We start from the raw sequence: 12,438 nt of genomic DNA, 5'->3' as shown, positions 1-12,438 counted from the left end.
TACTGCACAAAAATGAGGCAGTGCAGGACAGGTTGTTGATGACTGTCACCCAGAATAACAGGATATGAATGAAGGATGTTGTTTTGGCATGCATCCATTAGTAACTTTTTAAATATATATATATATATATATATATATATATATATATATATATATATATATATATATAGATATATATATATATATATATATATATATATATATATTATATATATATATATATATATATATATATATATATATATATATATAGGATGTATAGGATGATATATAGGATGATTTCATCCTATATATCATCCTATACATCCTATATATATATATATATATATATATATATATATATATATATATATATATATATATATATATATAAATGTTTACCCTAATATTGCTTAATTTTCTTCATTTTTAAAGGAGACTCATTATTGGCATATTTTGTTTCTTATTTGCATAGGATTAATGATTAATCAACCCTTGAATTTTTACTTATTTATCTGCAGAGATTCTGCACTTCTGCTCACTTTAACTTTCTAGATACATAAAAGTCTTGAACTGAACTGAGAGCATCTGCGTTCTTTTCACAACAACTCTACCATTAAATCATACATTATACTCCTCAATTTGTTTAGTTAAATATGATATCAAAAATTCACTCTGTTTCAGTGGGTCTGGTTATACTTAGCCTTACACCAGCTAATTAAGAGTTTGTATATTTTTAAAGATGCATTACTTATTGAATTGAAATTCTTTTGATCACCCTTGTCCTCCACAAAAACAATGCCTCAATTGTAGGCTATGGTCTGCACACTAAGGTGGGAGTTGGATTCCCCTGTTTGGCCAGTGGACTTCATGCAAACGCTTCATTTCATACCAACGCATAGCAGCCTACTGGTTTTATTGGAGGCAGAGACATTCACAAACAGGCCATTGATTTTCAGATAGAAAACTGGGATATTTGCAAAGGTTCTCATGACTGTCCTAAATCTTTGTGTGGAATAGTTTATTGTGGTGTTGCACACAATTAGATTAATGGTGCTCTTACCTCGCAGATGTGTTCAGCAAATATTTGACCTTGGGTGCAGTACTGTTTGCTATCCAAATACGAGCAAAGCAGCAGTTCCGGTTAATGTTGGATCTGCTTTGGAAAGTCTGCAGATTCTGGTGTTGTGATAATTGTTATATGTTAACATGTTGTTTAAAATGTTTGAGCAAAGCATGTAAGTGCAATGTGTATTTAATGTAAGAATGTAATTTTCGTTATAGACAATGCAGTGAAGAAAAAAGGCATAATAGTCACTAAATGTTTTCTTATCTTTTGTCTGTTTATTTCAGTTCTTGGACTTTCTCATTGTTGTTGTTCGAGACAGCTAATTATTCCTAAATATTTGGCTGCTTAAACTGAAAATGCATAAGAGTTAAAGATAGTTAAAGATAGAAAAAACAATAGCTCTGTGCAATGCTGTGGTGAATTCCTAAAGAGAATCACAAACGGATAAACAGAAAAGATGTGTATTGATTACTACAGTTACAAAGTAGCAGGTTTTGCATGACATGGCGCAGCAAATAAAGATTTCAGTCAGTGTATATAAAAAAATTACTCTCTATTCCTTTTTATTCAAATAGAAATGGTTTGTTTTGTATTAAGGTTTTCTGGAGTTCAGATATAGAATTTGTATTTAAAGCATTTAAATACAAAAGCAATAACATAGTAAACGTGTGGTGTTTATTTCATTTATTCTGTCCTGCTGAATCTGATAGCTTAACTATCCCAAGCAGTCCCAAATTTGGTTGCAAGAGTCCTTACAAAAACTTAAGGAAACATATGGTGTAATATAACTACTCCTAAAGGTAATTCTTTTTCAAAAAGGTTTTTTAAGAAATTTAACCGAGGAAATAGAACTCGTTACTACTCACCTCCGTCATGCATATCTATATGGGTATAAATGTGTATGAGTGCAGTATGTTTGAGAAAATGTGTATTCGAGTGCAATGTATTAGTCTCCCGGTAGAGGGCGGTGCTGCAATTGTGTTCTGCTGAGCACCGCTGTTCAAAAATAAAAGAAGTCAAGATGGCAGCCGCCACCATGAAGGGACCTGTAGTAAGTGATGTTTTAAAGAAATTCTATTGTTTCTTGGACATTTATTCACAGTATGTTTTTGCGGAATAAGTGAAAGAGTTGAGGTGTTGGCGACATAGAAGTCAGAATTATTTATATCAGGAGCATTTTTATATTCATGTCAAATCCTCGTGCAATGAGCTAGCCAGGAAGCTAGCTCTTATTCTTGTAGTTCAGGTCTTCAGATGTGACGAATGTTATCACAATTCAGACAAGAACAGTAAAAGCCAACAGGACACAGATTTGTGGTTCTATCTGCCATATTTGACGTATATATTTGGTGAACCTGCTAACAGGAGCTTGGTTACAGGCGGTTGAAGACGTTGTCGTCACTTTTGAAGACCAACAGAAGATCAATAAATTTGCCAGAAACACGAGTCGGATGGGGGAACTCAAAAACGAAATAGAGTCGAAGAAAGTAAGTAGCACAACGATTTTAAAACCACAATATTGTGAACATAAAGACTGACCTATACTGAGATGACCAGAGATGCATGTCTCAAACTACTGTAACATAAAGTAATATTGCTGCTGTCATGACGCATACCAGAACGTTGTGGTGTTTAATTCAAATTAAACACCTGACACAGTGGGAATTCACAAAGGACGAAAATATATAAACTAGTTTAAAAGACTTTGCAGAAGAGAGACATTTACAACATAAGAAATTACGACTTCTCAGTCATTTTTAAATTGCATAGGATAATTTAAGGTTCACAAAATGTGCATATGTATAAAAAAGAGGTGAAGAAAACATGCAAATGATAGCAAGACAATTATTTGAAATGAGAAAACTAATAATAATAGCAGGAATGTAAACACTTTATGAGTTTGAGTCATTTGGGAGCAGTGATGTTTATAAAGTCTTTATGTTGCTGCAAGAAAGGATTTGCGGTAGAATTGTTATATTTTTACATTAATGTTTGAAATATAGATTAATGTATTTGTTTGCAATATTAATAGATACCAGCTGGTACACTTTATAACATTTATTGACAACATTTTGATCATATCAAACGTATCTAATGTAAATATTACTTCATTATGTATAGTAATATTTATTTGTGTATAAATATCATTAATAGTGGTAGGTTTTTCTTATTTTTATTAAGGAGTTTTACATCATCCTGAAAGGTTTTTGAGCTGGTGAATTAATGCCAACAGTTAAATCGCCCACAGCGTAACTGTCTGCCAATATCACTGTGCAGAAAACACTGCAGAACCTGCAGGACGCCAGCGATGAGCTTATGATGTTGGATGACGACTCCTTATTGGTCCCTTACCAGATTGGTGGTGTTTTTATTGGCCACTCGCAGGAAGAAACACAAGAAATGCTAGAAGCTGCCAAGGTAAGTGTTTGTCACTTAGCACTTGTTCTTACTCTGTCTTCTCTAAAAGGTAAATAAAATATGCTGTTTTGTTGGAGTTATGTTCAAGAAGCTTAACATTAATTTTTAGCATACCTGTATTATGATGACAACCCTATTGCTGTCTCTTCTGTGCGTTAAATATTTGAGAGTCAGAGAGCATACGTAGTACATAGAAGAAACTAAGGTTAATTTTTAGGAGCTGCTTATCAGGGTTTACCCCAAAAATTCTTGGTCGGGGTGCCAAAGCAGTCCACCGTGTTTTTTTTTATTAAAAGATGTTACATAGACAGGAAATGTAAAAATATTTGTTCATAAACAGAGCTCAAATACAAATTAGTAAACTGCTATTATAAGTTATTGCTTTATAGGAGAGTAATTTAAATTACTCTCCCTCCCCAGATTTCACTAAATATACAAAGCTGTTAAAGGTGCTGATGTTTTTAGCAACAAAAGGTTAATATGTTAGAACTGTGACTAACATTTTTAGCTCTAAATGGAAATGTGTTGTTTTATTTATATCTGACTTTTTTCAACATCTCCAAACATTATGTCTGACCTCTTTACTCTTGTACTGTAGGTGTCACTGTGTCACTTAGACAATTGCCGTTCAAACAAGTCAAAATTTACAACTATTTAAATATTTGGTATCTATAACATTTGGTATCTATAACGTATTTTTGAAGAAATTTGAATAATATGAGTTATAACAACATAGAATTTTTCTCTGAAATTATTAGTGTTAGAACTTCTAGAAATCCTACAATAGATTCTTAGATTTTGTTATCCATTATGTAGTTTTGAATAATCCAGTCCATATTTTAGAGGTCCTAGCTGATGTACTATTGGTTGGACTAGATACTGAAAATACAGAGAAATAAAACTTTAACAGAATGGAAATTGGAAGACAGTTTGTTTTCCAGAATACAACAATAATATAGTGTAACGGGGTAAATATTTATATTCAAAATTAGCAGAAAGCCTGCTGTTTACGGTAGGATTCTTTACATAAGAGGTTCTAAGGGCAAACTGGCTGCATGAATGTGGCTCACAAAGAGAATGTTAACAGGGGCTCCCTGCCTTTCTATAATGGCTGTTTGTTTTTATGTTGACCTCTTCACATCCAAGACTTTGAGCTACAGGAAGGAATAAAAAAGTTTTTAGAAAAGAAAATGAAGCTCCAGCAAAAGTTTGAAAAGCTTTTCTCACTTACAGCCCCTTCTTGCAGGTCAGGAGTGAAAAAAAAAGTTTCCAAATGGTTGATTTTTCAGTAACTTCAAGCTGGTTTCACTCACTGAAAAAGATACATTCATAAAACACATTCAAAAGTTTAATAGTGGATTCTGCCTGTCTTATAACTGGACTGTCCACGTCTGTTGACAGGAAGCCCTGGAGCAGGAGGTGAAAGGCCTGGAGGAGCGCGTTTCAGAGATCCAGCAGGTGCTTGGTGACCTGAAGGTCCAGCTTTATGCCAAGTTTGGTAACAACATCAACCTGGAGGCAGATGAAAGCTAAGCTGCCAAACGGAAACTTGAGGACTTTTACTTTTCCTTCCAGCTCATGCTCCAGATCGTTGATGATGCCAACAAAAACATGAACGTGGATGTTGATCGTTTGTAGGTTCTGGCCTGCGTTTACACTGATGCAGAAGTCCGTGTTTTGTTATTGGAAAACATATTAGAAAGGACAATAACTGTTAAGATTTGGTTATTAAATGAAACGATATTGTTAATCCCACACACATGTGTACTCCTTAATGCTTCTTTTTGTGTTTTCTTACTGTTGATAAAACAGAAGTAAAAAGATAGAACTTCATTTAAACTTGTTGCAAGTCTTTCTGGCTCTAACGAGACCCGCATTAATCTAAAAACTCTGATTTTCTGCCATAGATGTTGGATAAAATCAATACACTTCCCTGATGCATTTGGTTTAAATATGACTGTATGACAGTAAATTGAAAAAGAGTGATGTGCAGAGTTGAAGAAAAAGCGAATTTATCAAGTGTCTTGACTGGGTCTTTGCCAGTGTTTTAGTCAGACAGAGTGAAAGTTGTTGGTCACGGTAAAATGCTCTGCACTCATTCAATACTAAAATGTCGCAGGTTCAAATGAGTGTTTTTTTATGGTTACACTGATATTTCAGATGGATATTTCACATATTGGTCCAAGACTTCATTAAGCTGAAATACAGAAGCAGTGAATATGAAAACATCATTAAAAAAATCCCTGCCAGCTGCAATCACGATTTTATCTGTTTAAGGTAAAAAGCACTCAGTCAGGTTTATTAGAATTCTTTCACAAAATCAATGCAACCAGAGCAGTCATTCCAATGGCTGCACATCTCTATTATGATGATGCTGATGATCCTAACAGTAAGTTGTTTCTTTTCTATTAGTACCTTGAGCTGTGTGTGTACAACAAATGTCTAACAAACTTTTATTCATGTTTAAAGTTACATACTGTGACTTTAAATATGGAATAATGCGATCTCAGAGTGAACTTTCTGGGGGAGACCAGCAGCTGTCTTGAACATATAAATTATCTGTTGATTGATGGACTCCTAAAAGTCCAACTGAATTGATTTTTGGCAGCAACTGTCTTCTACAGCAGTATTGCTGATGTCTTCCCTCTGGCAATCTGTAAATGCCTCATTATCCCTTTTTTGCTGTATTTATTTAGCAGTTCCTGACTGCTGCTTAGCCTTTTCATTTCTATGGATGCTGTCTGGAGGGAGAAGTTTACTCCTACATGTTTTTATATTTTGCCTGTAATACAGTGTAATATGTGTTGTGGCTCAGCTCAGGTTGTGTTGAGCCCACTTTAACTGCTGGATTTGTCGAGCCTTAAAACTGAAAAAATGCAGACTTATCTAGAGTCAGTTGGTTTTTGTAAAGAAAATGGCAAATTGGTAATCAGAGTAATTGCCATATGCATATGGAGCAAATTAATAAGAAAGCAACAATTTGGATTTATCAAAACTATATTAAATCTATAGCATAGATTCAGTTTAATTTAAAGGCATAGATTGATTTTTCTATGCTTGTCTAATTCTATGCAGAGTCTTAGGAGATGGGGGCCAACTCCAGGAATCAACAGGTGAGAGCTTGAGTACACTGCAGACAGGTAACTGGAGAAAAAACTGCCCTCACATTCAAGCTGCACAAATTCAAGTAGAAAGTAGTTCTCACAGATTGTTACCTAATTTATTGCAATAATAATGATTAATTCTTCATCCCTCCCCTTCATCATGAGTAAACAAACCAAAAATAAAATGTTCTATATCAGTGTCCCTGCTGGCAGTGGCTCCCTGATGTTTGGACCCTTTGAGTATCCATAAACATTGTTTTTATTCTGCTGCAGAAGGATGGGGTATGCTCTCAGTTGTTGTGAAAATACTCTACCTCTTGTGTTTCCCCCTACATCCCTTTCAGACAAATATTGAGAATTAAACCTATGAGAAGCTTACAAATCCAAGACATCTGGACAGGCCTTTTCCCAAATTACTTAAAGATGTAGTTAACATCTGAATTTGTTACTTTATATATTTAAAAATTCCTATTTCTGTCTTTTAACAAATGCTAAAAAAATCTGGTAACCCTACCTGACCTTGAAGAGAAAAGGTCAGATGGCAGACAGCGAAGGATCAATGTTTACATGCATTTTTATGCAATGTATAAAATGATCTGTTTCATGTTGTATTTTTGTTTTAAATCAGCTCACATATTGGGTTTAAAACATACGGGTAAATTCTGATACAAGAAGGATGGTTTTCTGACATCAAATTAACGTCAGAATATAATACCAGCCCAAATGTGAATATCTGATCGCAAACCAATTCCTATTTTAAAAGTTTTCTTTTAATTTGGGCCTTCATGGCTCCAACTGTTCCTATAGCCATAAAATGAATGAATTTCGGGTGTAAATTTAATTCCTTGAATTGCTGTTAGGACAAATTTTCCACTCCTTTTTTGCTGGCTGCTTGGTGGCCCTCTCAGATATCAACAATGCACAAACCTCATTAAACTGCATCCTGGAGTGTGGCCCCCGTCAGCTAATAAAACATCTAAAAGAAGAACCGGAGAGCTTGAAATCATAGCAGACACCACTGGAGGATCAAGATCTCAATTAACAAGTCTCTCCTCCCGGTAGGTTTTTCTGCTGCAATGATTAAGAGGAGCTGCACCCACACAGGCTTGTCTTTATGAACAGCTTGTTAAATCTTGGGCTCAGAGGAACACACATGGAAATGACTGGACTTATTTCCCCGATGGCCTTGTTTACTCTCTGTCTCTGTCCCCGCTCTTATTCTCCTTAGCTGCTTATTTCCTATCTATTCTTTTACTTCCCTGCTTCCATTTTAACTATAAGCACTGAATGCTGATACATTTGAGTCCTCCGGCTGAACTTCAAAAGCTCTTTGACAGTTTTTGCATAACCTTGTTGTAGTTCATTGTCAAATAAAACAAATTGGACGAATAATAATTAAGCTAATATATTATCAAAGTCTGCTGGAGGGCTTTTAAGGCCCTTTGCTTTTTTAACTAACACGCATAGACTACCTTGAAGGAGCACCATGTGAAGTCTAGCTAAGGTATACATTTGATATTGCCTGAATATTTTTCAGGCTTCAAGTAGCAGCTGAAACATGCCAGTGGGTGTCTCTGTCTCTCCAGTCATTTTACAGTGAATCAACCGCTTTGACTTTAGCTTTAGGAAAAAACCTTTTAAACATGTCTGCACATTGCAGATATTTAAGAATACGCCTATAAAGTTCACATCACAGTTCTGGCAGAAGAATCCTGACTGAGTGATGGAAGAAAGGTAATAAATATTTTCATGTGAGAACAAAGTTGAAGCAGAATGAATGTGTGTATTTTGAGTTTGATATGCATCAAATAGAGCTTGATTACATCGTCTAGATTTGTATTCTTCGCAGGTCTGGAAAGCCAGTGCACCATTGCCTGCTTTTAGTTCAGAGTTTGTGAACGCTTCATTGTTTTCTGCTACGGTAAAAAATTGTTTGCTCACTGTCTCCACATGTTAGGCTAAATGTCAGGAGAGTCAACCCAGACGGCTTGAGGAAGCCACAGCCGTTCTTCATCACCTCCAGCTGTTGTGTCTCAGCCAGACCCTATTCATTACACACCATCCTCTGCCTCTCAAAAGCACAATGCAGCACCTGTCAAACGGCAAGCTGCGCCCATCATGGACAGTAATGCATGTATTTGTAGAACTCAGAGCCCAGCAGAATGGAGCAGATTGGATGTTTAGCTTGTTAGATGGCTAGGATGACATGTGTATTAATGTTTGACAACTTACAGTTAAGTAGAACCAAAACAAGTGAAAGAATGAAAGGTTATTAGGGAACGTTTGAATTAAATATTACATAAGCACAGTAGTTCCATTAAAATGGACAGTGATAAGAAATCAGGCAGTTTACCTTGTTAGAAAAGCTGAGTACAGATCTGTTCCTCAGACCGTTTTTGGAAATCATTTCATCTCTGTTACTTTTGCCCACATGAAGTTAGCATTATGAGTTTTAATAATGACATCATTAAGATGAGACAGGCATCAATCTTACAAAACTGTGTGCTTCTTGAATGCCACTGTGAACCCACCATGTTTCCTGGAGAAGGTTCTGAAAATGGGAACTCTTGGATTGGTTTGGCTTGAATTTATTTTATCCCTGCTTCACACTTCTTATCTTGTTGTCACACATAAGTCAGCAACCTTGGAATAGATTGATAAACAGGTGCAGCGGGAGTCACATTCTTTCTGGTAAGACTGACCTCATTTTTTTCACTTCTGAAAATTGCCTACAAATACCGTAAGCAGAAAAAATCTAATGTGTGGAAATTCTGACCGGTAAAAGATTTGTGAATTTAAATCAAGATGATTTGATATTCCAAGTGTTTTAGAAGGCTATAAGATATGAAAAGATACAAATCTACTTACCTTCAACAGTGTAAACATAAGAGAATAACAGGGATGATGTTCTGAAAATATTGAGAAAAGTCTTGAAGCTTAAAATAAAATTGAGTGTTGTGAAGAGAAAGTGTGCCAGAAGCCATCAAGGACAACACAACAGAACTGCAAATGATTAGAGTCGCTAAGCTGTATGTAACACACAACTGGTAGAAAACACAGAACGTACCGATACTTTGTACACCTCTGACTGGTTCAATCCAGTTAAATTGTAAAATTCTGTAAATTTTAACACAGTTGAACCAAAAGGTGTTGAAGAATTCCTTCACTCCACTTTCTGTGGTTGGGGACTTTGTGCGTTTCTGTGTGTGGAAGCACAGCCCTGTGCAGGAATATATTCTGTCATTCATTTCATTACTGTCCATCAAGTTGATCAGCTCCGACAATAACGGCCCATTTCCACAGTGGCAGCCGATGAATCATCTGAATGATGAAGACAAGTTTGTATGTGAACCGATCCCTCGGTGAGCATCTGGGAAGCAATCAGGACTTTTTAAGTGCTCTGAAATCAAATTAAGCATCCCAGAACCAGCATCCAGTAGTTTAGTTAAACATTTATTTGTCTTCCATTTATGATTTGCCAAATTGGAAATGGAAATATTTAGCCCTGCACTGTTAACTCTTAATGTGTGGGAGTGTGAGCTTGTAAGCTTCCATCTATTATTTCTGTTAACCAGAAGTCCCAGAAATATATTTCCATCATACATGTCTGCATCTGTCATTAAACTGTTGCCTTACCATGTGATTAGTGATAGAAACTATTAGAGGACAGAAACTGAAGTTTTCTAACAAATTAGCTTATTGAAAGACATGGAACTGTCACATTATAATTTTTTCATTTAATTTGATCACTTGTGGTGTCACCAGAAGGGAAGAAATCTTAATCATGTTAACTTCGCCCTGATTGAGTCTCACAAACTAGTCAATTGACATGACAACTCTCCAAAGTAAAACGACTTAATAAACTCTCATAAACATGACATTCAGTAGTCGGTGGTCAAAACTTCTGACGTCACTGTGAAACAGTGCCTTATTCATTTCCCTTAAACTGTTCCACATTTGTTCAATTATAACCACAAATGTTTTTTTATTGTGATATTTTGCAATAAACAAACACAAAGTAGCATCTAAAATTCGAAGTGGAAGGGAAATATTTTTACAAACAAATATCTGAAATGTGCGAAATGCATTAGATGGAAAGTTTCTCTCTTTGCGCGGCTTCTAACAAAGAGCCAGCTCTTAACCTATTATTTGTATTTAGCTCAGCTTGGCTTGTTATGTTACAAAACATCCATTCATTATTACTTTCATTTAATATTTTTCATCAAACTTAAACAAAAAGAAATGATGAAAACACTAAACTAAACGAGATCTAGAACTAAACTCGGAAACTAATGCAGATTGGCATTCAAAATATGAAACTCAAAAATTACACATTTATAATAAAATAATAATTAAAAAAATTGAAATGCCTCTTCATGGATGGGCTGAAGATGATGGACATTTGACCGTTTAGCAGCAATCCATTGTAATTCTCCTTACTGCTGATAAGATACTTCTAATAATGACTCTGTGTCAGGAGTGGCCAGATGTATCTGTGTGACTCCAGGTGCACTCAAAATTTAGTGAACTCTTTTTCCATAAAGAGAGAACATGGAAGCTGCACACAGTAAAGACCCAGATAGGATTTCAAAATCAGGAATAATTTGACTTAAACATTTTTAGCGACGGTGCGGGATTTGAGCTGAGGAAATTGAGCTATCTGCCCATGACCGTAATTGCAAGGGGGGGTTGGTTTCATCTTCGCCGAGAATCTTAGGTGGCAGTCATATGATTGTGTGGGTGAATGGATGAATGTGAAAGTCACAGTAAATCACGTTAAGGAACCTGGCTGGTTTTAAAAGTTACATGTGCAACAAAGAATCTCACAGCTAGGTCAATTATCCAGTCGTGTGTGTGCGTGTGTACCATTCCTCTAATGGCATTCACTCAGGAAGAATGGCTTTTCCCCATTTACTCTGGCAGGATGTTCCCAAAGTAGAGATTTCAACCAACGACCCTTCAGTCATATTAGAGTTGCACTGACTCAGCTCTACTGTCACCTAATTAGTTTCAATTTATGGCATAACAACAGCACTGAGAGGGTTTGTTGTAGTTGTCTCCATAGCCATAACTCCTCTAGCGTGCACGTTTCCCTTCTTCAGTGAAACATATCCTAATTAATGGACTGAAGAAAAAGTGGGAAAACAAGGATTTATTATAACTTGTCCTTTTTTCCCTCTCCCCCTTCCAATTAAATGTAATTGATGAGCAGTGACCCCAATTTTAGCATGAACATGTGCTTTTTATGTCCAAGCAGGAAAAGACTCAGCGTTATTGTTTAAGTCCAATAACAGCCTGATTCATTTGTTTGGTGAACTCCTCTCAGGTCCAGGTGCTTTTCACCTCGCATTCAGTCCTTCTGTTAACACCTCAGCATGGTGCCGCGGTGTGTTTTCACTTCAGCTCTGGTTTCAGTGCTTCGTTCAGCTCCAACTGGCGGGTGGAACTTTGATGTGTGCCAAGAAGCTCATCTCATCCTGCCAGCAAATTGTCTGTTGGATGCTTTCAATTAGGCCACTCGACCAACTCAGGAGAGAATAGCATGAAAAAGGGAGACAGAAGGATGCGAAATGTTGCAGCACAATCAAAACTGGCTTTAATCTAGTTGGCCAGAGCTGAGAGGCTTGTTCGCTTTAACCGCTGATCAGGCATGTAGGCCATGTGCAGATGAGGAACTTTTGGGTTAGCATATCCAAAACGCATATCATAACATGTTTACAATGCGAAAATGCAGTAGGCACACAAACCAATTTACGCTTTCTTTTGTCAACTTCAGTATCAATTTCTGCATTTCAGTGCTTTTTACATTTGGGTTATTAGATCCAGTTATTGGGTAAAATGACACAAAGCACTGCTAAATTATGTTGA

At 36.1% G+C, this 12,438-nt stretch overlaps 1 protein-coding gene across 1 annotated transcript; it reads left to right on the top strand.

Moving 5' to 3' along the window:
• The first annotated feature begins 2,024 nt into the window (after positions 1–2,024).
• Positions 2,025–5,221, top strand: pfdn4 (prefoldin subunit 4). Its single transcript, XM_055056985.1, has 4 exons — positions 2,025–2,099; positions 2,428–2,535; positions 3,326–3,466; positions 4,868–5,221. The coding sequence occupies exons 1-4, from the start codon at positions 2,070–2,072 to the stop codon at positions 4,997–4,999; spliced, it is 411 nt and encodes a 136-aa protein (XP_054912960.1). The 5' UTR covers positions 2,025–2,069; the 3' UTR covers positions 5,000–5,221.
• The last annotated feature ends 7,217 nt before the right edge of the window (positions 5,222–12,438 follow it).

The sequence above is a fragment of the Poeciliopsis prolifica genome, unplaced genomic scaffold (assembly GCF_027474105.1).
Source record: "Poeciliopsis prolifica strain line A6 unplaced genomic scaffold, Auburn_PproV2 SCAFFOLD046, whole genome shotgun sequence".
NCBI lineage: Eukaryota > Metazoa > Chordata > Actinopteri > Cyprinodontiformes > Poeciliidae > Poeciliopsis > Poeciliopsis prolifica.
The sequence above is the reverse complement of the archived record's forward strand: the minus strand, read 5'-3'. Positions and strand labels throughout refer to the sequence as shown.

Bases quoted from the DNA above. Each gene is read 5' to 3' on its own strand.
- pfdn4 (XM_055056985.1), top strand. From the start codon at position 2,070: ATGGCAGCCGCCACCATGAAGGGACCTGTA. The intron at 2,100-2,427 runs GTAAGTGATGTT...GCTTGGTTACAG, and splicing joins CCACCATGAAGGGACCTGTA to GCGGTTGAAGACGTTGTCGT. The intron at 2,536-3,325 runs GTAAGTAGCACA...ATCACTGTGCAG, and splicing joins ACGAAATAGAGTCGAAGAAA to AAAACACTGCAGAACCTGCA.